At 45.9% G+C, this 25,912-nt stretch overlaps 1 protein-coding gene across 1 annotated transcript in view; it reads right to left on the minus strand.

Annotated features, from left to right (window-relative positions):
- Fbxl17 (F-box and leucine rich repeat protein 17) overlaps positions 1–6,067 on the minus strand; it is a 449,538-nt gene extending 443,471 nt beyond the window's left edge. Inside the window, exon 1 of the mRNA XM_059277888.1 lies at positions 4,893–6,067. Within this exon, the coding sequence (XP_059133871.1) occupies positions 4,893–6,053 (1,161 nt within the window). The 5' untranslated portion in view covers positions 6,054–6,067. The remainder of the gene's footprint in view (positions 1–4,892) is intronic.
- Between the last annotated feature and the right edge of the window lie 19,845 nt (positions 6,068–25,912).

The following is a 25,912-nucleotide window of genomic DNA, read 5'->3' on the forward strand; positions in this document are numbered from 1 at the left end:
ATGTTTTGTTTTTACATTTCATTTATTTGTGTGGGGGGTGGATACCCACAAGAATGTATGTATGCTCACACACACAAGGTATGTGTGTGCACATACTTAAGATGTATGTGTGCACAAGTGTGTGTGTGTGTGTGTGTGTGTGTGTGTGTGTGTGTAGAGAGAGACAGAGAGAGACAGACAGACAGACAGACAGAGACAAAGACAGAGACAGAGACAGACATGGGAGGAGGTCAGAGGACAACCTGCAGGAGTCCTTTTTTCCTTCTACCACGTGGGTCGCAAAAACTGAGCTCAGGTCATCTTCCGCCTTCACGGGCTGAGCCTCTGTCTCAGTGGCCCTGACTCCAGTTTTAAGGGACTGACCTGCTGTTCACATGCTCACGGTCTGGCACTTCTCCACTTTTCTCTCTTGTAAAAGTAAAGGGCACTTTTGATCCCCACAGCGCTGACTAATCCATGTGGATCTAGGTTAGTTTTTTGCTTATCAATGTGAAAGGAATGTAACAGGTGGGTGATTAAAAGAGAGGTCGCCTGGGAAGGTGGGGCGGTTTCTTTAGATTCCATTATGCTAATGCGAGGTGCTTCTTAATCACCCTTTCTCTCCCATCTTTACCCAACCTGAAACTCAAGGCTCCACAAAGACTCACGGTGACCCCCCTCTGGCAGCTTTCACTACAAAACACAACTGACAGAATTCCTAAGTCAGCGGCACTTTTTGGCAGGCTAACAACTTAAGACCACTTAGCACACTTCAGAAAGGAAATATGGTAAACGTGGCTGCCTAAAGCCTTCCAGGCCTGCTACCAAAGCAAAAGTCTCCCATGAAATGTCCTTCACCACTAAAGCAGCTGTCTGTAGTAACTCCCAAACTAAAGGCTTCCTGTCTACTGCCATGAGAGTGAAAGGGCCACAGAGAAGGTCTTCTAATGGTTAAGAGAGACAAGTTCTCCTACTTCCATTGTGAAAGAAACAAGCTTGCTAACAACGGAGAGAAGAGCAACAATTGAAACCTACAGCAAACTCCATCTCTCTTATTGAATGTGTATTTCAAGGTAGCCATGCATGCAAACAGAAAATATGTCAGGAAAATTGTTGAACAGTGGTTCCGTCATATAAAAATTAAACTGTGACTTCAGTATGTAGAATGGCTTAAAGTTGTAAAGGCAACAAGTAGCTAGTTTGACTAAAAACAATCCAGTAACCAAAGCCCTAACATAACAAGCGTAAGTCCTTAACAAAAATGCTACTCCCAGAGTCCTTCGAAGAGCCAGCCTCTGCTCCTCACACTTCTTATAAAGACCCCACTGCAGACCCACACGGTAAGAACTCAACGGCTTACAAGGTGTCTGCAGTAAGCAAACAACTTCCCCCATTCAGGAATGCCTTTCACAAACTCCCTGAGAGAGCTGAGAGAGTATTCAAGTCTTCTTACCAGTATATTCAAAGGATGTGTAGAGCTGAAAACACACTGGGCTCCAGCCCAGGGTATGCCATTCACTAAAATGTCTTTGAATGAGACATTTCTTCTCGATTTTTGTATTTATTAAGGGGTGGGAGCAACTAGAGGGTCTCAACCATCACTTCCTGTTCTTGAGTTACATAATTATGATTTCCAGGAATGCTTACTATTTCAAGAAAGAAGTTCCATTTTTGGAGGACAAATTGTTACCAAAGGCTTCTAAACTGCCAAGCACATACTCTTCAACCTGGAATTCCACTTCCTTAATCCCTAGCCTTGAAATTAATACCATGGGTGTATCTGCATACATAATAGTTCTAGTAGCAAATATAAAACTGGAACTATTTCTTAACAGAAGGCGATTTAATACTATGGGATAGTAAGCAGTGGTTTAGAATGAAGGAAACTATATGGTACAGAAAAAAAGGACTTCCAAATCACATTAACCATAACAATTACAGCACATGGACAATTTGATGCCAGGAGCATGGGGGGGGGGGGGGGGGGGGAGTGGAGGAGTTTAAGTGTACACAGCTCTTTCTGCAATGAAGGAAATGTCCTATACAGCACAGTCCGGTAGAGGAGGCACTGAGGACATGTGACTATGGACTTCTGAAATCTGACCCGTATCACTGAAAACCACCTCAATGTTAAGTTGTATTTAACCGTTGTAAATGTACACACATGAGCTAGTGGCGAACACACGAGATGGTGTGGATCTAGAGAAGGAAGCTCAACTGTCAACAGTGGTTACTCCAGCTCGGGGAGACACAATGAAATGGCCAGGTTCGGCTGAAGCAAAGCAAACTCTGTCTTGGTTGGCAATGCTGGAACACTTCAAGGAAAGGTGCATGTAGCACTAAAATAAGCAGCCTAGTTTGTGACTTTGCACTACTTGGAAGAAACTGGTCAAGCATGGTGGCTTTTCCCAAAAATACTTCTTTTAAATCCTATTTCCTCCCTAACCTCCATTTTTTTTTAACAATTTACAAAGGAGGAGGAATAAGAGGAGGAGGAAGAGGAGGAGGAGGAAGCAGCAGCAGCAGCAGCAATACAATCACTAACCCACTCTCAGGGAGATGGAATCTGTGCCTCTCCAGACATAACCTGCCTAACACAGGGAGGAGAAAAGTTGCCATGGCTTCCAAGGTTTCCTCCCCAAAGCACACACCTCAGGTCCTTACCAGAGTCAGAACACCTCCAGCTTTCTACAGCTCTAACGTGATTCAACTTCATGTCAGCCATAACCTTCCCTTAGCAGCACAGCATACTCATGCATACTGAATCCCAACCCAGACTCTGATCACTCACTCACTCACTCATTCAGAACTACGACAGTGTAACCTAGACCAATGAACGAGACATGTGTATTCACAAAGCCACTGTTTTACAAGTTCTACGTGGGTTGGCAGACATTGAAAATCCCTCCAATTCATCCTGGCCCAACTCACTTCATGTGGAATACCACTAGGACCTGATACTCAGACTGAGACTCTTTATTCAAGCTTCTAGCACAAAGAATAGGAATCTATGTACCATGTCCAAATACTCCAACACAACAAGCAAGTCCTAAATGTCTCCCGGACCAAGTTTTCAACAATTCTTGGGGGGAAAAAAAAAAAATTGAACATAGTAGATAATTTCCCCTTTAGAGTTTCCCTTTATTGTGAGATAACACCCCTTCTTCTTATTTAAAATTTAACATGTTCTACACTAGCATGGTGGCATGCACCTGTAATTCCAGCACTCAAGCTGCTGAAGCAGAGGAACAAGAATGAGGAGGACAGCTTGAGCTGCACAGTGAGACTGTCACAATAAACCAGAAAAGATAATGAACAATGCCCTTTTCTTCATGATAGAAGGACTTAGGCAAAAATGAGAAAAGTCTTAGTTTACCTCAGTTTGCTTCTACAAGTCTGACTTGTCAAATAAGACAGCCATGAAACTTCTACCAATGTTTGCTGACGCTTTATTTATCCATGTCATCCAGTGATTGAAAGGACTTGAGAAAGTTTCCTCTGCCCTCAAATGCATCCCCGGCACATACACATACACATACACATACACACACACACACACACACACACACACACACACACACAGTAGTTACTCCTCCAAAGAATACACCTGCATAATTAAATCATCACAGTTTGACACAAGGTAATGGTAAACTTGCCCACTCTTTTGCTGTATTGTGCACAAGAGCATCGATGTCACAGTGAAACAGATCCAAACACAGAAGTATAAATATGCAAAAAGTCTCATCAAATAAGGCACACTGAAGGGACAGGAATAATTGTAATTCGTGACAGTTACCTCAGTAACAATAAAAGTAGCCAAATTCTCCTGAAGGTTATTTCTGGCTAGTCTTACTTAAATAGCATCCACACTGAAAGAGGTGTGCTAACAAAGACAGAAAACAAGGGGGGGGGGGGGGAGAAGTTAATAACGTCACACAAACTTTATCACCAAGTTTGTCCTGACCAAACTGGAACTCTGACTTGGTAATTTAAAGTGACATGAAGTTCCCACCAGGCACTTCAATATTGCACTCACCCGACCCCCAAGAAAAAAGGACTTCTGACTTGTGGTAATAATTCGCGTTTGTATATAAAGGTAAAGACGGTAGGAAGGAAAACCAGCGTCAACAACAGGGTGGTTGGGCTGGCTTTGATTCAAGTCAAGCTAGCCAAAACTCCCTAGTTCACAACCCAAGTGTGCCCTTTAGTTTATGGGTGTGACCTTGAATGAACCATTCAACCACTTCAAGTCCAACTAGACTGTTAACTTCACAAGAGAATCAAAACTCCTCCTCTTCCAGGCTAACCAATCTATGTCATCTGCCCAAAAACACTGAAAATGTCAGGGTTGTTTTTTTTTTTTTTTTTTTTTTGCATATAGTACATATTAACAGGACTTATCTCACAGCATCAACTGGAGAAATCCATGAGATCTGTAATACAGAAAGCTCGGATACAGGGACTGATCATGCTTAACAGTGCTCAACAGAAAGGAAATCACTGCCACTTCCGAGCAGCTATCAAAACTTGAAAACTTTCAAACACCACGATGCAAAGTCTAGCCCTACTCTGCACACACTGCTCAAGAACGCACGCAGATCCCACAGAAATCTGGTAGTTTCTACATCGGGGGCTGCTAATGCAATACATGACCCCCGAGGTGTGGCTAACAGGCATAAGCTACGACAAGGCATTTGGCAAACTCCCAACTTTTTCTACTTCAAAACCAGGCTGAAAGCTCAGGCCCCACTGGCTTCCTAGTCTCCCCTTCCGGCGTCCCCCGGCTGTCAAGGAACCCCCCTCCTCTGCACACAGGGGGAGGAGAGAGAGAGAGCGAGACTCGGAGGCGGGGGGTGGGGGGCCGGGTTCGGGGAAAGCGAGCGAGCATCCCTGCGCCTCTCGCCCAGACCCACCTTAAGCAGGATGGACGGCGGTAGTTGGTTGATGTCTGGGATTTCGGGGGGCGGCTCCCTGTGACAGTCGCAGGGGTTTTCGGGGGGCTCCTGACAGTCCGCGTCGCCACTTTCTGGCTGCTGCTGCTGCGGCTGCGGCTGCTGCGGGGTGGACGAGGAGGGGGCGGCGCCCCCAGCTCGGACAGCATCCCCGGCGGCCTCGATCGGGGCACACTCGGAGGCGGGAGAGGCGGGCGCGGGGCAGAGAGGCGGCGGCGGCGGCGGCGGGGGCTGCTCCGGGGCCTGGCAGCAGCCGGCATCGGGCGGCCGCGGCGGCGAGGCACCTCCCCCCGCGGGCCCTCCTCCTCCTCCTCCTCCTCCTCCTCCTCCTCCTGCCCCGCCGCCGCCGCCCCCGCCGCAGCCCCCGCCGCCGCCGTCGCCGCCGCAGCGGGGCTGCTTGCAGGGGGTGCAGGCGGGGACCCCGGCCCCCTTCCGCTTGCAAACCATCTCGAGGACCGTAGGGGACTCGGCCTGCGGCAGCGGCGGCGGCGGAGGAGGAGGAGGAGGAGGAGGCGGCGGCGGGGGCGGCGGCGGCCCCCGGAAGAGCTGCACGGCGGCCGGCGGTCCCAGGAAGCGCACGGGCCCCACGCTGGCCAGGAAGAGGCTCGGGCCCTGCTGCTCCCAGGCGGCGGCCGCGGCCAGCCCCAGCTCCTTGCAGCAGGACGCGGCGGGCGACGAGGCCGAAGCGGCGGCGGCGGCGGCGGCGGCAGCGGCGACCGAGGACAGCAGGAAGCGGCGGGCGGCGGCGGCGGCGCAGTCCTCGGCGGCCAGGGCCGCGTAGCGCCGCGCCAGGTGCTGCGAGGAGACGGCGGCGGCGGCGGCGGCGGTGGCGTAGGCCCCGTCCCGCGGCGGCGGCGGCGGCGGCGGCGGCGAGAGCGGCGGCTCCTCCTCTAGGCCGGCGGGGGCGGGCGCGCCGGGGCTGTGCACGATGAAGCAGAGCATGCAGGGCCCGCGGAAAAAGCAGTCCCGGCTCCGGGGCGCCGCCGCGGGGTGCGGGGACGCCTTGGCCGGAGTCCGGCGGGGCAGTCTAAGCAGAGGGCGCCGGCGGCGGCACCAGCTGCAGCAGCGAGGCCTCTTCGGGCTCGGGCGGTTACGCGGCTCCTTCGAGAGAAGGTGGCCCATATAGAAAGGCCCCCGAGGAGGGCGAGCGGGGACGGGGCGGGAGGGGAGGCCCGAGGGGCGGGCTCCGGCGGCGGTGGCGGCGGCGGGGCAAGGCCGCTGGGCTGGCCGGGCCTCTGCCCGCCGCCGGGTCGCCCGCGCTGCGCACCCGGCACACGCGACGGCGGGCGGGCGGGCGAGCGGGCGGGGGAGAGTAGGGGGGGCGGGCGAGCGTCAGCCGCGGGCCGCCCGGGTGGGTGCCCGACGCGGGCTACATGCTTGGGTCTCCCGGGAGAACCAGGGGCGCGCGCGAGCTGTGGGGACGCCAAGGGAGGGAGGCGAGTCTGCCGGCTGGGCCAGCCGGGTCAGTCAGTCAAGTCAGCGCCGCGCCGGGCCGGGGGGGGAGACGCCGGAGCCCGGCTCGGACCATTTTAACTGCGGCTCGGCCGGCGGCGGCGGCGGCGGCGGCGCGCGCGCCCGCGACACGGCTCGCCCCCGCCCCCGCCGCCGCCGCCGCAGGAGCGCGCCGCCCTCTCCGGGAGGGGGCGGAGCCGGCCGCGGGGGCGCGCCCAGGGCGGGGGCGCGCGGGAGAGGTTCACCCAGGGCGAGCGCAGGCAGCGGGGATGGGGGAGGAGCCGGGCCCCTCGAGGCCGCGCGCGCGCGCCCCTCCCGCCGCGCCCGGGGGCGCTCGGAGGCCTCGGGGTGCACGCCCCTCTCCAGAGGCCGGCGGGCGGGTGGGAGACACTTCCGAGCCAGCTGTGTGACATCCGTTTCCACTGCCGCACTGACGTCTGGAGGTGTAAGTTCAAGAGCTGCCATTGGCCAGGCGAGGCTTGAGCTCTTCCCCCTTCACTTCCCACCCCACCTTCAGCCCCGGGACTCCGCAACGGAGGCCCGGTGGGAACCCAAGAGCCAGTTCTCCCGGAAAGGCGGCGGTGGAGAGCCCGGAGGGAGTGACACATGCGCCGCCCTTGGGTGATGGGTGACAGTCCAGTGAGGACCCCGTTAGTTGTGCAACAGCACTGATGGTACTCATTTTGTCTGGGTACCTGTTGCACGCTGCTGCTGCTGCTGCTGCCTTTGCACACAATTGCAAGGTGAGAGCATGTATCGGATTACCCATGCACGCTGCAAGGTAGTTTCTCGAACACAAGGAGTCATCCAACATTCCAGGCTTCAGGATCAGTGTTACTGTTGGCACCTTGGAAATCCCAGTTTGTCCACTATATGGAGGCCCGTGCCGTGCCCACACGTCAGGCTTTGGTGACCAAGGTGGGAAAGTAAGCTTGCAGCTGACCCTTTAGAAATCTTAATTACACTGATCCTGGCAGATACGGTAGTAACAGGTTCCCTGGTATGGAGCGGTTAGTTTTCACAAGGGAGAAGGTTGGGATGGCTGTCTTAGTCTCTTCTGCTGCTATGACAATACTATAGACTGGTTAAATAATAAACAGTAATTTATCTGCCTCTTGGTTCGTGGGGGAGGGGGGGGCTTTGGAAAGGGGAATAACATCGCGCAGCGTCAGCTAAGTGGCAGGGCAGGAGACAATCCGTCGTTGTTCTTATGAGGAACCCATTCTTGTGGTGGCAATCCAGTCCTAAGGACTCCAATGTCCTCGTCAACTCTTAAAGGACCCGACTCTTAGTAATGTTGCAGCCATACTGTTTGCAATGGCAGATTTCAGCGTGAGTCTTGGAGGGGACTTTCAAACCATAGTAACGGTTCTAAGGCAGGAGAATGGAAATGAAGAGGAAAAGGAAGAATGTCTTCGTTGTGACTGGAGGAAGGAGGAAAGGAAACCAAGTTTGGAAAGAAATAGGGTAAATCCTGTTTCTGGAAGTCCCTACTTTCCATTAAAGAAGGCCCACTGCCTGCTGGAGAAGAGTGGTGGGTGTCTTTGAAAGCTACCAAGAAGAAGGCTGGGGATGTGGATCCACCCTGACATACCATCAGATTTTTGCTAACAATGGTCTCTTTTTTCAGAAACCACCCTTTTAAATCTACATATTCAGAAATCCCACTTCCAGGGCTTGATAATAATGAAATGGAATTCAAGAAACAAAGATTTGTCCGGGAGACTCACATACCTGTTGCAATTGAATGTGCTGCCTGAACTCCTTTTTCCTCTAGATATTACCCATGTGGCCATAGTGGGTATCAGGGGAGGGAGTCTTCCAGGGCTCCAGACCTTTACTAGTGACAGGCAGAGTTAAGGCCTTATAGATCCTTTGCTTTCTCCACTTGGCTATTCTTTGAGCAAAAAAAAAAGGCTGTTCTACAAATGTTGGAAAGTATGGCCCAGTCAGTTTCATGTGAGTCAAACACAGACCTACCCTTTGACACATCAATCCCACATCTTGTATTCACCAAGAGAAATAAAACCCTTTATCTACAAAGAGATTTGTACAAAAATGCTCATTGCAATTGTACTTAGGATAGCAAAATCCTCAAGAAGCCCAGATGTCTATCAGTGGGAGAATGAGTAAGTTGGAATATTCACCCAGTGCAACACTACTCATGAATTAAAAATAAAATAGAATATGAATGAATCTCATAAATGTGTGTTGAATCAGACTGTGGATTTAGAACCCAAGAGTATCTTCCTGATTTTAGCTAGTCTTTTATAGAGAGCCTGGCACCATGCAGGCCCATCAGAGCTACATATGTACTCTTAACTTCAGATTCCTATTTTTAAAAATGAGTTGAGCAGATGAGTCTGAGACTTTTGAAGTTTCTGAAATTTACAGTAGCTACCGTATTACAATTCCTGAGCCAGTCAGCAATGAACATACTGTCTTTGGTCTCCTGTTTGCACTCTGCCTTCATGAGAAGTGACATCTATGTTGGACAGTTAAGAAATCTCTCTGCTCTCACCCCCTCCCTTCACCCACTTAGATCTTGAAAGGAAAAAAAGAAATTCCTCAGTTTAGCATTACCACTTAACTCTTCACGATAGTACAGCTCTCAGTCTAGGGGTTCACACCTGTAATCCCAGCACTGAGGAGGGTGAGGCAGGAAAATTGTCACAGTTCAAGGCTTGCCTGGGCTACCAACATTTACAGGGGGAGGGGTAAATTACTGTTATCACCATTGTGGTTTGAATGATAAATGCCTCCCGTAGTCTCAGACATTTAAATACTTGGACCCCAGCTGGTGCTGTTGGGGTAGGTTTAGGGAGTAGAGCTTGATGGAAAGGTAGGGGGCAGGCTTTGAGGTTTCAGAACTTCACAACATTCCCAATTTACACTCTGCTTCCAGCCTGTCCTTCAGAACGCAAGCCCTTCGCTTCCTGCTTCAGGGCCATGCCCGCACTTTGCCATCAAGGACTCTAATCCTGAGACTGTAAGCCCAAACACACTTTCTATAAGATGCATTGGTCATGGCGTTTTTATCAAAGCAATGGAGAAGTAACTAACATAGTCACCGAAACTGTAGGAACTCAGTACCCTAAAGAGTAACACAGGAAATAAAACCGTGAGCAAGAGTTAATACATTGCGATTAGAGACCATTTTTGGCAGTTAAATATTAAAGAAAAACTAATAAACCCCATAATCCTGTATAGACGGAGACTAGACTGGTCCTTTCAGCTAACCCTTGGTAGTCCTGCCAGCATCTGGCCTGGCGTTGTCAGCTAAGTCACATGGTCTCTTGAGCATAAACAATCATCAAACATCAATGTCACGTAGACCACTGTGGCCGTAGTGGAGAAAGTGAGAAAAAAAAAAACTCTCCACAATCATGTCTGAATACATCAAACACACGAACATCCTCCATACTTACAGTGGGCAGGAGGCTTGACTAGTGACACCTTTGTATTGTGTTGTAAGGGCACATTTGTACCTGATACTGTAGAAAGGAGTTTGCACATACATGCTTTTAATAGCTTTTTAGTCACTGCGAATAGCTTGTTCTGAGTTAATCACTGCCCCCAGCCCAAAGACCTGTAGAGGAGTACAAGGGTGATATCCAAGACACTTAAGATTGAGCATTTCAAGAAGTGCCTGGAGCCAGATGTCCATAAAACAGAGACAGAGACATCACAAAGTTCATAGATCTGGGTGACAAGGGAAAAAACAAGATTCCTAAATGAAGGCTATGTACCCATCCTTCAGCAGCTCCCTGTATAATCGGCTGGCTGGAGAGGAGATACAGCGGTTATTTCTTTAAGGTAGTGGTCTGCTGCCCTGGCAGAGCACTGGAGCTCAACAGAGCCAGCTTAAATGTTTAATTCCTAACTGCTCATTGGCCTTTATAGTGACAGGCATAACAAACTCTAGTATTTGGGTTTCCTAAACCACAAAGCCGAACTTGTAGCTATTGTAAGTGACTCCTGTTTTCTGACCACTTAGAATGACAGCTTTGCTCTGTTCTTCTTGTCTTCTGGATAATACATGTCAAAATATCTATTCCTAGAAGCTCTTCTGCTCTCCGACATCCTCTAACGCCCTCAGAATAATTTCCAAAGCCAGATTCCGTAGTCTTTCCAATGCTCTCTTAGTAAGAGTTGCTGCAATATCTCATGTTCTGGTTGCCTGTTTGCAACAAGACATTAATCTCAGCTGTGTTTGAGTAGGTATGTCTTTAGCTGGGGGTAATAACCCTACGTCACCGTATATCTAAAATCACTCCCTCTACTGTACTTACTACCCTGCCTTTTTTTCTTTCTTTCTTTCTTTCTTTCTTTCTTTCTTTCTTTCTTTTTGACTCATTGTCACATGTCTGTCTGGAAGTTTGGCAGTTGGTTTTCTAAGTTAGGTGTGTGTTTGTTTGTTTGTTAGTTTGTTTGTTCTTGGCCAATTCTGTCCCACTAGAATGAAAAGTACATGCAGGAGGAAAAAAATGAGTTTTTTTGTTTGTTTGTTTTGTTTTGTTTTTTCAATTCTCAGAAGGTAATTTGGCAACTATGTAGAAGTAGAGAATGAGAACACTTAATTAGTAGGAAGACCAGCAAAGATTATTCAAGGGATCAGAAGAAATCTTTGAAGGAAGGAAGGCATCCTTGGGACAATGAAGTAAGATGGGGTTGAGCAACATTTCTGATGTGAATTTTCAGATATTTCTGAATTATTTATTAATTGAGTGGAAGGAAGAGAATGATGGATAAGGAGGAAATGAACACCAAAATTACAACTTCCATGTTCCTGACTTTCTTTCAGTGAAGCTCAGTGTACTGAAATTTTTTGCGAATGTAAGCAGTATCCCCAACCTAGGGATACAACAGTAGGATGTGCACTGAAGTAAACTTCAAAGGAAACCACTTGGAAATAAAAGCCTTAAATCGCGCATGGTGACCTGCACCTGTAATAGCAAGACTCTGTGTTAAAAGACAAACAATAACAAATAGGCTTTTCTCTCTTGTCTAAAATACACTGACTTTTAAGTTCACATTTGCCTGTAAAACTTACCCATGCATAAAAAGGCTTTTTAGTGCATGCAGTTGGGTAATGATTGTGATGCACTGCTCAAACATCATATCAATGATACAAGAGCATATTTCATGTGTCATTAATCCTACCGATTGTGGTTGAGGGGATGGAGGGCTTGGAGGGCCCTTGTAGAAGGCAAAAGAAAAATAGCTTTGGCATCTGGAACTCATGGAACACACAAGGTATCCAGAAATGTTAGAACAAATAGATTTTAAAAGAATTCACTTTAGGAAGACAACCTTGTTGTTGGTTGTTTTTGTTCTTTTTTTTTGGGGGGGGGGGAGCTGCCACCCAGTTCCCAGATAAATCACACATGGAGACTTATTCTTAATTATAAATGCCTGGCCTTACCTTGGCTTGTTTCTAGCCAGCATTTCTTAACTTTAAATTATCCCATCTACCTTTTGTCTCTGGGCTTTTTATCTTTCTCTATTCTTGTATACCTTTCTTTACTTCTTACTCGTAACTAGCTGTGTGGCTGTGTGACTGGCCTTAATGTCAACCTCTCCTTGTTGTCTTGCTTTTTCTTCTTTTTCCCAGATTTCTCCTTCTATTTATTCTCTCTGCCTGCCAGTCCTGACTATTTCTCTCTCCTGCCTCGCTATTGACTGTTCAGCGCTTCATTAGACCATCAGGTGTTTTAGACAGGCACAGTAACACAGCTTCACAGAGTTAAACAAATGCAACATAAAAAATAATGCAACAAATCGTTGCATCATTAAACAAATGTGCCACAGCATAAACAAATGTAACACATCTTAAAATAATATTCTACAGGGCTGGAGAGATGGCTCAGAGGTTAAGAGCATTGACTACTCTTCCAGAGGACCTGAGTTCAATTCCTAGCACCCACATGGTGGCTCACAACCATCTGTAATAGGATCTGATGCCCTCTTCTGGCGTCAGGCATATATGCAGAGCACTCATACATAAAATGTAAATAAATAAATATTTAAATAATAATAATAATAATATTCTACAACACAACCTATTCTTGAATTTATTTCAGACACTAACTGCCACCCAGACTGTTCTTCCTTCACCTCTCTCTGGTCTCAGCCCAGATATCCCTTTCACAGGACCACTTCTTAGTTTCTCTGCTGAACTGCTCTATAGAACTCCTTTACACCATCACCTGCAGTTGTGGTTTCTGTTTTAGTTAATGAATTAAACCCTACTTTGTTTACTTCAGAATAGTCAGTGCCTATGATTGTTAATCAGCAGGATTTTAAAGGTTGCATATCTCCTGTGAGTCTGATCTAACTAGGTGAACCACATAAAAGGAGGTCCAGAAGTGAATCATGGTGAAGTTAGGGAGGTTCAAAGCAAGCTACAGAGGCTTTCCTGTTGGCCTTGAGAGGATTGTGTGGCAAGAAACTTCAGGTGACCTCTGGAGACAGATGAGCCTCTAGCTGACTGACCCCTGGAGCTCACCTGATAAAAAAGCTGAACAGGGGGCTGGAGAGATGGCTCAGCAGTTAAGAGCACTGGCTGCTCTTCCAGAGGTCCTGAGTTCAATTCCCAGCACCCACATGGTGGCTCACAATCATCCATGAGATCTGCTGCCCTCTTCTGGCCTGCAGGCATATATGCAGGCAGAACACTGTACATAATAAATAAATAAATAAATAAATAAATAAATAAATAAATAAATAAATAAATAAATAAAGTTGTGAGCTATCACACCTGGCCTCATTTAAAAAAAAAAAAAAAAAAAAAAAAAGCTGAACAGAGAACACAGCTGAACCCAGGGCAGGACTCCTGACTTGCAGATCTACAAGCAGTACCTAGGTATTGGTTAAATCCCTTTATCTCTAGGACTTGTTTTTTGCAGTAACAGAAAACATGTCCAAATAGTCCTGTGGAATCCAAAACATAGTTCTAATAGGAGAAAGCAAATAATTATCCTTTGTATAAAAGAAAACAACTAAGTAGTACTTATTATAAATGATTTATTGTTCTCCAAATTTTACATATGTTATTGGGATAATTAAGGCAAATGTGGAGGTTTATTGTACTTTATTTGATAAAGATCTATATTTATCCTTTTTTTAGTGAAATAAATACAACACAAAGATCTACTACTTCTATTCCCTCAAGTCAATGACCAGCTAAGTCTTATCATTTTATTTTCTCATTTTCAACTGGTGCAAATTAATCTATCTAGGTTTCCCTAACCAATTTCATTCGTTTTCTCCCAGAATTTAATAACATTTGGGTTTCTCATTACACAGCTTTTAAATTGCTAACAGTAACCCAGGGCCAGATAATTAAAACTGTTTCAGTGACTCAAAAATAGCAAGCTATGCATGAGTTGGGGAGAATTGCTCTCCTTCCCCTCCCCACTCACCCATCAACCAACACCTAAGGCAGATAGGAGAGCTGGCCCTGAAGTCACAAGAGCAGGAGAGCCATCCCTGCCCTTCACCAGCTGCGACACTTGGGAGAGCAGGCCCTGCACCTCACCTGGGCAACACAATAGAGCCAACCCTATTGGCAAAGGTATAAGTGAGCCAGCCCCAATGTTGTAAGCATAGGAGCTGTTCCCACTACTCGTCTGTCATGAAGTAGTGTGGGAGGAAGAGAGATGCCCCCCTTACCCCTCGCCCCTTACAGCCTGCAACAGAGGAGGGAGCAGACCCTCTCCCTTACCAACTGCAGCACTCAGGAAAGCAGGCCCTTTTCCTTGCCTAGGCAGCACAACAGAGCTGGTTGGAAGTGAGGGTGACCCAGCCCCAATGTTGTGAGCAAGGGAGAGCTGTCCCCATTACTGACATGTGGTGGCATGGGCAAGGGAGAGGTGGCCTCACCCCCACCCCCACCCCTGCCCATCAATGCCTGAAACAGGTGGAGGAGCTGGCCCTGGGATCATAAGAGCAGTAAGACTGTCCCTCCCCCTCACCGGCTGCAGCACTTGGAAGAGTGACCCCCTCTACCTTGCCTGGGCAACACAATAGAGCTAGCTTTGGTGGTGTAGGTGTGCGAGAGCTGCCCCTGAGGGTGTGAAAGCAGGAGAACTATCCCCACCCTTTTCTCATTGCTTCAAGAGGTGAATTAGCCCCAGCAATGCTGGAGAGCTCAGCCTAGTGATGAGGACAGGGGAGAACTGGCAGGCTGACCAACCCTACAGCTACCCATGCTCAGAACCAGTTATGGCTTGGCCTGCACCAACATCTACCTCATCTATGATCTACTGGAGCACATGAAGGGACCTGACCTGCAGACCCAAAGCTGCAGGATCTCCACAACACAGGGCATATCCGAGCAGAGTTCCAGTGAGGGCCCATCATCAATAATATAGTAGAAACCAGAGACCTCAGACCAGACCAATGACTCTTTGCAATGAACACTTGCAAGTAAGGATATATGGACAAAGGAGTTTAACTGTGTGACTCACTGTGTCATGCTACAGCTTCTTCCACAATGAGATTTTTAATTTTTTCCCCTTTTTACTCTTAAATTTTGTTTTATTTTGAGGGGTGAAGGGGTGGAGGGTAGATGTGAAGGGATGGGGAAATGAATGGGATCAAGATACATAATATAAGACACATAATAAATAAAGTGAAAACATGCTTTAATAGGAAAAAAAAAAAAAGCACTTTCCTAATACCACATGCTGACAATTTGTGGTATTATTCTAATAGTCAACCAAAAATGTATGTTCCAAACATGCTTGCTCTGCCTTGAATGTGATGAGTAGATTGCCCCTTCTTAACTCATTTCAAATACCTAGAGATAAAACAGTCAGAACGAGGATGCACATACTGAAGGAACTTCAGTGCAGTCCCTTCTGTGACAGGTGCAAGCAGGGGACAAGGGAAGGGTGTCAGGACTCCCATTCATCACAGACCACCAACTACAGCCTTCACCTCTCCTCTGGTCCTCTCTGATCCACTGGCTTCATAGTCCCTGGAGTACAGAACTTTTTCCTGTGTTTAAATGGTGGGATATTGGTCTTGGTCAACACATAGGGAATGGGTAATTTTTTGTGGTTGTAATAAAGGCTAGTTGGCTTTCCTCTCTAAAAATAAAAACGAGAATCACACTTAAGTTTGAAAAACAAAAAGGAAGAAATGACTTGGTGATATGTTCTCTCTGACCTCATAAATTGCACTAGCTCCCCTGACCTTTAGGAAGACGCTTAGCGTTGGCACATCAGCAAGGCTGTCTTGTGTGGCCTTGAGTTTTTAGTCTGCTCTACTTGCTTTTTTAATACATCATATTGGTTATTGTTACTATGTTAAATGTAGTTTCATGTGTGCTGCCCAGCCAGACCAACAGTATGGAACAATGCAACTGGGTCATCCCTATTTGGAATCCACTCTTACTCTCTGTTAAGATGAGGGTACAAATTTTTTCTTAGTTTTATTTACTCTTTGAAACTAGCTTGATCTTGTCCAGGTCTTCTGTAGGTAACCACAGCTGCCTTCAGTTCATGCCTGCGACAGCCCTGTCAAGTACAGAGGACAGCACCTCACAGCCTTCTTCCCCATCTTTCTGCTCTTACACTTGATCCCCCCTGCCCGCCCTGCCCCCCACCCCCAACGTTCCCTGAGTCCTGGAGGGTGAGTTCTTCTCCTCCTTCTGAGGGTGCAAATTTTTAAATGTGGTCTGTAACACAACTAGTAAAGTAGATGAGAGAATAATTCCCTAAATTTGGTTGTTCAGTAAACTTAAGAGTTACCTCTCCTGTTACAACTGAACACTGCGGGTGAGTAAAGTCAGTTTCAGGGTGTTCTTTGAAGGGAGTTACTGAAAGAACTGTTGTCTTGGGTAGCACAGTGTCCTATGTAGCTTCCTTTCATGGCTGCTTCATATCTTCATTTCAGCCTTGCTGCGTGTGTGACACAGAGAAAGTGACTCCCCTGACATAAGTATATTTTATCTCTATTTTCTTCAATGTATGTAAAAATTGACAGCCCAGGGCCAGTAACATGGCTCAGTGCCAGAGGGCCTGAGTTCGATCCCCAGAACCAATGTAAAGGTGGAAAGAGAGAACCAACCCTAAAAGTTGTCTAACCTCCACTTGCCAAGCATGGCACGCCTGGACCCATTCTCACACATGTCATACACACAGTAATAATAAACAATTAAAAAGGCATGTTAAAAATCAACAGCCCACAGCATTACTGAGTTAGATTTCTTTCAATAATTTACATCTTTCTTGCGCTATAAATGAGATGTGACCTCTGTTGAGTTAGTAATATGTAACACAAACACAGACCATGGTAGGTATTGTTTTCACAGGCTGTCGATACAGAGGAACACTTTCCAAACTGAGTTTCTTCATTTTCCATATCAACCATGGATGGATAAATAATATCCTCGCATCACCAACATTGAACATTATTATACATTTTTTAAATAAAAGAATAGAACTTACTTTGAAAGTGTAAGGGTACTAAATGATCAAAATCTTCACTGATGAAATTTTATGGAGCACAGTCATTAGACGGTGAAAATTCATTATTACTAAAGGAACTTTAATTCTGGAGCATACCCTAAAACTGACTTTCAATTGCATTGCTTATTCCATACTGTTTCATCTACTTCATTATCAACCAGCCTCCTCTCACCCCTGAAATAACCTCATTTCTAGCTGTCTTTCTATTCCTTTCTACCTCCTAATGATATTAAGATATGCTTCATAGTATCTTCTTATGGATTTAGTTCTGGGAAATAGTCTGTGAAGAATATTAATCCTTTTCAGGCACATTAGAGAGAGTATTTGCTAAGATCAAGTTGGAGGATAATTGCTCTGAGACACGTTGAAGAGAGGACTAATGGGGGGAATAATAGTATCTGGAATAAAACGTGAGCATGGAAGACATTTTCTGGAAAACCAACTTACACAAATACATATATATGAGAGACAGGGTGAAAGGCAGAAATGTAAAGCTCCTCACGTCTGCCACAATAATTTTAAGAAAACCCAAATGATTCATAACTAGCTTGTATTTTCCTTTGAAGTAAAATTGAGTCTAAACAAAGAAGTACAGATTTGCAGTGTTAGGGAAAGTCTGGTGATTTCTGAGGAGAATAAGGCAGCAGCTCAACCATAGAAGAATAAGCTTGAAACCAGGGAACCTAAAGGAAAGACAAATTCGTGTTCTACTTGGCAAGATTCTTTCTAATCTCACTCAGCTTTGAAAGATCCCTGCCTGTCCCAGGAACATTTAACTCTCTGTCATTATCCATCAGCGTAATGTAAATTGAGCCCATAATGAGATTCCAGCAAAACCTGTTACAATAGCTATAGTTATTGACATAGCAAGGTTATGGGAGAATTAAAATTGCCAATGATGGAAATACAAAATGGTACAATTGCCTTGGGAAACAGTTGCTAATTTCTTAAGAAATCTGCCAGGTGTGGTGGTTTACCCCTGTAATCTGAGCACTTCAAAGCCTTAAAGCTCCAGGAGGCCAATCTGAGTTACAGAGGGAAATTCTGTCTCAAAAAGCCATGTAATTTAATTTAGTTTAATAAATAGTACCATTTGTTCTCTTAATCTCTATCTTGTTTACACAACAGAAAAGAAATAGATGTTCACACTGTCGTGCCCAGATCGAGGGGACCCCCCCAAAAGACCACCATGGAGACCGAATCCCATATGTAAAAGCAAAGAGCCTTTATTTCAAGCTCTGAGCTTGGTCTCTTTGTCCGACACAGCAATGTGAGCAGAGAGCCCTAGGCCCAGGCAAGTAGTAGTGTTTTTTATCATAGCAGAGGTTGGGGTGAGGGGATTGCTAGGGTTCAGAACCCTGATTGGCTGACATTTGTCTAGAGGTATCTGTAAAAGGAAAATAGGTGTGTGCTAGGCTCAGGGACATCTGATGATCTTATCTAATCTTATCTAATGGTTGGAATGTTTGGGATGTCAGGTACTTCCCCTTAGATGCTGGCCCATCCCTGGGTGGTGTTAGCTTATGGCTTTTCCTGGATCCAGGTGTTGCCTGTCAGTAAGCCTGTCATGGCAGCTGTGTGGTCAAGTTGTTTTGCTCACCCCCACAACACACACACAAGCTTTTATGCGTACATTTGCAGTCACTGTTAAGCTACCTGACACTGGAAGTGAACACCGAGGCATCCACGTAGTGGGTCCATCTCCATTAAGAAGCAGTAATATGCTCTGTGTTCCCACATGTATTGGTTTCTTGCTTACTACGTGATTTGGTTTATATTCTTTTCCTAAAAAGGCAAATTTGGAGAGACAGAACAGCAGAGGTTGCCAGAATCTGTAGGGAGGCAAAGAGGGGACATAGCCAATGATGCAGGGTGGCACGTTTTCAGAGAATTAGAGAATATTTTTCATCTTGAGTTGTGCATTAGTTACTTTTCTTTCACTGTGAAGAGACACCATGACTGAGGCAAATTATAGAATAAATTATTGGGAGCTTTCAGTTCCAGTAAATCTATGACCATTGTGAAGGGGCCCCAAAATAGCTTGACCGCACAGCAGCCATGACAGGCTTAGGGGCCTAGACACAGCTTCTGTAACAGGCTTACTGGCAGGCAACACCCAGATCTAGGAAAAGCTTTAAACTGATACCACCCAGGGGTCCACCCAGGGGTCCACCCAGGGGTGAGGAAGTACCTGACATCCCAAACATTCCAACCATTAGATAAAGTGGCCAGATGTCCTTGAGTCTAGCACACACCTATTTTCTGTTTTATAGACGCCCCTAGACAATTGTCAGCTAATTAGGGTCCTGGACCGTGGAAATCCCCTCACCCCAATCTCTGCTATGATAAAAAAAAACAAAAAAACAAAGAAACTCTGCCCCTGAGCTCAGGGCTCTCACCGCTGCATCGGACAGACAGAGGGACCAAGCTCTAGAGCTTAAAATAAAAGCTCTTTGCTTTTACATATGGGATTCAGTCTCCGTGGTGGTCTTTTGGGGATCCCCGCGATCTGGACATAATAGCCATCATGATGGGAAGAGAACATGGTAGCAGACAGGCAGGCATGGTGCTAGCGCAGTGGTTGAGCGCTTACATCTCTTTTTTTTTTTTTTTTAAGATTTATTTATTTATTATGTACACAGAAGAGGGTGCAAGATCTCATTACAGATGGTTGTGAGCCACCATGTGGGTGCTGGAATTGAACTCAGGACCTCTGGAAGAGCAGTCGGTGCTCTTAACCTCTGAGCCATCTCTCCAGCCCGAGCGCTTACATCTTGAGACAACCACAAGGTAGAGAGAGCCACCTGGGAATGGTGTGCGCTTCTGAAACCTCAAATTCTGCTCCTCCTAATCCTTCCCAAATAGTTCCACTGGGGACCAAGTATTGAAGTACATGAGCCTTTGGAGGCCATTTTCACTGAAAAGCCTGTGCCAGATCCAGTGTCTCTCTCTCCTTCTTTCTCCCTTTCCCCCTCCCCCCCCTTGCAATTTGTGGATCATGTGAGTTATCATCTAGTGCTCTAGTACCATATCCGCCACCACACTCCCTGCCGTGATGATCATGGACTAAACCTCTGAAACTGTAAGCAAGCCCCAGTTAAATGCTTTCTTTTAAAACTTGTCTTCATTATGGTGTTTCCTCACAGGAATAGAACAGTAACAAAGACAGAAGTTGGTACCAAGGAGTGGAGTTGTGGAGGGACCCCAAAACACCTTGACCACACAGCTGCCATGACAGGCTTAGAGGCCCAGACACAGCTTCTGGCAGGCAACACCTGGACCCAGGAAAGGCCATAAGCTGACCCCACCCAGTGGGGCCTGCATCTAAGGGGGAATACCTGACATTCCAAACATTCCCTATAACCCCTAGACAAATGTCAGCCAATCAGGGTCTTGAACCCTGGAAATCCTCTCACCCCAACCTCTGCTATGATACAAACCCCACCCTACCTGAGCTCAGAGCTCTCTGCTCTCACTGCTGCATAGGACAGACAGAGGGACCAAGCTCTGGAGCTTGAAGGTAACAAAGGCTCTTTGCTTTTACATATGGGATTCGGTCTCCGTGGTGGTCTTTTGGGGATCCCTGCCATCTGGGCATAACAGAGTATTGCTGTGGTGAGACTGACCATGCTGTTAGCTGGAGAAATGTGGAAGGCTTTGGGGCTCTGGAAAGCGGTTGAACACTTGAAGCGGGGCTTAGTGGGCCATCCTAGTTGTAAGTGAAGGTACCCTGAGACCACTGAACTAGACTCCTCCATGAATAGAAAGAAAGTTTACTGGGGTTCAGACTGCCAAGGCTGCCTCAGGGTGGGAGGGACAAATGGTGGGAAAGCGAGTAGATTTTACATAAGTCAATCTTATGCCCAGATCGCAGGGCCCCCCAAAAGACCACCACGGAGACCGAATCCCGTATGTAAAAGCAAAGAGCCTTTATTTCAAGCTCCAGAGCTTGGTCCCTCTGTCTGTCTGACACAGCGGTGAGAGCAGAGAGCCCTGAGCTCAGGTGGGGCAGAGTTTTTATCCTAGCAGAGGTTGGGGTGAGGGGATTTCCAGGGTCCAGGAACCTGATTGGCTGACAATTGTCTAGGGGTATCTGTAAAACAGAAAATAGGTGTGTGCTAGACTCAAGGACATCTGGCCACTTTATCTAATGGTTGGAATGTTTGGCATGTATGGTACTTCCTCACCCCTGGGTGGATCCGTGGGTGGTATCAGCTTGAGGCTTTTCCTGGATCTGCATGTTGCCTGCCAGTAAGCCTATCATAGAAGCTGTGTCTAGGCCCCTAAGCCTGTCATGGCTGCTGTGTGGTCAAGCTATTTTGGGGCCCTTTCACAGTCAACAGGGTTGGATCTTTGAGCTGATGCTGCCTGTTCAGATTGATGGGTTCTAGATGCCCTTGCTCTAGATAGTTTACCTTTGGGGAGCTGCTTTGAACCTAACATTGGTAGGAGCTTAGAAGACAGTAATGATGAGAGCCATGTGGACTGTGTCAGCCTAGCTTAAAAGGTTTCAGAAGGGAAGAACTTCAGTGAGTGGCCTAAAGACCATTCTTAGGATATTTTGGCAAAGAAAGTAGCTGCGTTTTGCCCTTGCTCTAAAAGTCTGCCTGAGGCTAAATTGAAGAGTCCTGAGCTAATGTCACTGGGGGAGGAGATTTCAAGACAGCCTCTTATATGGAATTATAGCAGAAGGAGCAAGAGGGACAAATAGAAATACAAAATGTACAGTTTGAGGAGAAAAGGAACACCAAGGCTGTAATTGTCGGAGCCAAGTCCTTCTTAAGGGGGTGGGGAGCTTGAAGGAAAGCCTGATGCTAACTGAAATAAAGGGAGTAGTACACTCAGGACAACACACCCACCTAATCCTGCAGCTTGTAAAAAGGAAAGGCTATGGAGCAAAGGACATCAACTAGTCTTTTAAAGCGTATGCAAATGGAAGCCATGGAGAGGGCCAGGTTTTAGCCCTAACAGACAGCAGAACTTGGCAGCTTCAGTCACATGGTTTTGGATTTAGAGTGAAGGATACAAGAAAGGGGTTATGGGATCTTTCGGGTTATAGGACCTTTCTTGATGGTTAAGGAATGCCTCTGAGATCAGGCATGTGACAAGGAGGCCCTGCAAGACCATGTGTGAAGCTGTGAAGATGAAGCCTGGGTTGCCTTGGAGACCCCAAGATGTTGGGGGTGCTAAAGCCATGAGACATCTTCCAAGGAGAGAGCTGCAGACAGGTGTGGAACCACCCCAAGAGAAAGAAGTGTATTGCAGTCAGCAAAGCTGGACGACTAGGAGACCCTAAGAGCCATATCTTATAAGCCCTTGGACATCAGGAATAGAGATAGAGAATTTGGAGTTTCCCTGCTGAATTTCAGCTTTGATTTATATGGTATTTTGTCATTGTGCCCCTTTTGGAATGATGGTGTACATTCTGTGCTGGAAGTATGTAACTGGCTTTTTTATTTTATAGGGAGTTACAGTTAAGAGATAGCCTCCAGTCTCAGAAGAAATGTTGGGCTTTTAAACAATTAATATTAAGACTGTGAAAGACTAGAGGACTTTTAAAGTTGGACTGAATGCATTTTGCATTATGCTTTGACTACAAGCCTGTGCAAGTCAGGGAGTGGGAATTGATAGTCTGAATGAAAATGACCCCATAGGCTTTTATGTTTCAGTGCTGGATCCCTCTAGGAACCTACCTGTCGGAAAGAGAACTGACCACAAGTTGGCATCAGAATTCCATCTGCATGCCATGCATGCACCCACACTTACACACACACACACACACACACACACACACACACACACACACACAAATAATATTTTTTTTTAACTTCAGTGTCATGAAAATAAAAGAGTAGAATATTTGAACTGAATCCAGGGAGAGAGCAGAAATAAAAATACCAAATGTAGGCTGACTGGACAGGAGGGTGTACTGCATGACACACGGCAGCTCCTAATGCCACTGGTGTGAATGAGGAGGTGTTGGGGGGCTGGAAAGACAGAGGAGCAAGGTGAGTTTTTTTCTGTTTTGTTTTTAATTGTTTGGGGAGGACGCTGCAGGGGTAGGGGGCAGATGTGGCAGGACTAGGGGTGGGCGGGTGCATGGTGTGGCATTCCCAGAGAATTAATAGAGAATTATGTTATAAAAGAAAAAATATTGTGGGTGGGAGGGAGAGGCTGGGGGCGGGAGGAGGGAAGAGGGGGATCTTTGATTGGTGTGTAAAATGAATGAAAAAAAAATTTCTTAATTAAAAAAAAAAGAGAGAGAAAGAAAAAAACCCAAATGGATGAACCGGGAGTGTGTTATGTTTTGATATAATAAATCTAATAATATATTTCTGTAGAGAAAATCAGGCATGACCTGGCAGCCAGCCTGCATTTCTAAATAAGAAGCTTGGCACACCATGCTCCTGAAGTCAGACCCTGAATTCTGAAGTAGCATGAGCAGCCAGTAGCTGGCCTGCAGATGAGTCTGCACTCTCCACATCTCCTTTTAGGTACATCTTTATAGACCCTGGTGGTGTGAACACTCACTGTCCAATCGGAGGTAATGTGCTCACCAATCACAGTCCATAGGCTTCTACTATACATGTAGCTGTTTACATGCAATAAAGCAGACGCTGTTCCCTGATACCATTTCCAGAGTGATTTATTGTTAGAGGTTTTTGCTCTTTTTGGCGGGCCAACTCCCAAATAAATCACACATGGAGGCTTATTTTTAATTATGAATGCCTGGCCTTAGCTTGGCTTAGTTTCTAGCCAGCTTTTCTTAACTTTAAATTATCCTGTCTACCTTTTGCCTCTGGGCCTTTCCTGTTCTCTTACTTCTGTAAATCTTACTCTTACTCTGTGGCTTGCTGGTTGTATAGCTGGGTAGCTGGCCCCTGGTGTCCTCCTCCTTCTCTGGCTGCTAGATCTCTCCTCCCAGATTTCTCCCTCTGTATATTCTCTCTGCCTGCCAGCCCCTCCTATCCTTTCTCCTTTATTGCTATTGGCCAGTTTTTTATTAGACCATCAGGTGTTTTACACAGGCACAGTAACACAGCTTCACAGAGTTAAACAAATTAACATGAACAAAAATAACACACCTTAAAATATTCTACTACAGCTTATCTCCATGCCCTTTACCAACCCACAGGCATTGCTGTCTCGACGAGGGATGCCCCGTTAACGATGGCATATTTCTATATCTGTAAACACTTGGATCAGCCCTGGACATCTGGACAGGGACTAACACTACACCTCCTTTATGAAAACCAGCAACGGCAGGTAGATACAACTCAATGGTTTTTTTTTTTTTTTTTTAATACCATAATTTTACTTTTATTGTCTCATTTGGACTCTGCTTAGTATTAAGTGAAATTTACACCTTAATTTGAGGGAAATAAACATTTTAATAGAATTGTATTTTTAAATAAGCATGAGGTTTCTATAGTTGGTCAAGTCTTTATGTCCCTCAGCAAATACTGCGTTTTCAAAAACACTTTCATTTCTTTCTCCTAGTTCACTTACAGTGTTTGTGGTACCACAGAGTTGGTCATTCCTAGCCTACAGAAATGTATAGTTGTTTTTCATGTTTGGCCTATTTCACATGATAAGTTGAATGAACAGATTTCTACATATGAGGTGATAGTTATGTTGCTGGAATAGACGATTATCTTAATATGAATGTGCTATTATCTTAATATGTGGTCACAGTCATTTATGTTTTATTTGGACTTTTGAATATACATTTGTTAAATTGGTCCATAATTTTTAAATGGATTTTTATTTAAAAATAAGATTTCTCATTTTTATTAAGGGGATGGAGAAGATTTTAATCCTTCTTTTTTTGGTTTTTCAAGACAGGGTTTCTCTGTGTAGCTTTGCGCCTTTCCTGGAACTCACTCTGTAGCCCAGGCTGGCCTCGAACTCACAGAGATCCGCCTGGCTCTGCCTCCCGAGTGCTGGGATTAAAGGCGTGCGCCACCACTGCCCTGCGATTTTAATCCTTCTTAAGCAGTAGTTATTATTTTATTGGTTTTCCTGAGAAACAAAAGCATTCCTAAGTAATACAAAGAACTATAAATTTTTACTAAGGAAAGTCACATATTTATTCACATAGAAATACTCATTTTTGTATAGTTAGTGCCGTGTGAACAAATTTAAAAGTCTAGGAGAAAACAGATGTCATACCTAGAACAAAAAGTCTTTATAATAGAATATAACATTTCCAGATCCCACAGCCAATAAAAATTGCAGTGGTAGAGCCCAGTTCCAATGGATACATCTACAAAACAACCCCTGAGCCTAGGCACAGGGTATTGTGGAAGAGGTGACAGAAAGAGTTAAGAGCTAGAGAAATGGAGTTTTATGTGAGATTGTGTTTCCTAGGAATGTCAGAAGCTACACCCATAAAGTCTCACTAACATGACTGCCTAAACATGATCTGAACAAGGATGCCGTTAATAGACATGCTAATGTGGAAGGGAGAAAGCTCACAAGGCCTGGACCCTAAATAGAGAACCATTTAGGCAGTTAAGGGATGCTGAGAGTAGGAGAAATCATCTCCAAGGAAGAGTACACCACACACCGCGCGCGCACACACACGTAACAGCAAAAGAAAAACATTTTGAAAGGACAATTTTCACTTCATGTGGAAACACAAGAAGACCAAGATAACTAAAACACTCCTGAATAATAAAAGAACCGCTAGAGGTACCACCACCCCCAATCTCAAGTTGTACTACAGAACTGTAATAATAAAAACAGCATGGCATTAGCATAACAACAGACACCTTGACCAATGGAATTAAATTGCACACTCAGGCATAAGTTCACACACCTATGAACACCTGATTTTTGACAAAGATCCAAAAATACACACGGGGGGGGGGGGGGGGGGGGGGGAGCATCCTCAAAGAATGGAACTGGTCAAATTGGATAGCTGAGTGTAGACGAAGGCAAATAGATCTATATTTATCACCTTACACCAAACTCAACTCCAAATGGACGATGGACCTCAACCACGGGACAGATACACTGAATCTGGTAGAAGGGAAAGTGGGTAACAGC

Source organism: Peromyscus eremicus, chromosome 13, assembly GCF_949786415.1.
Source record: "Peromyscus eremicus chromosome 13, PerEre_H2_v1, whole genome shotgun sequence".
Lineage (NCBI taxonomy): Eukaryota > Metazoa > Chordata > Mammalia > Rodentia > Cricetidae > Peromyscus > Peromyscus eremicus.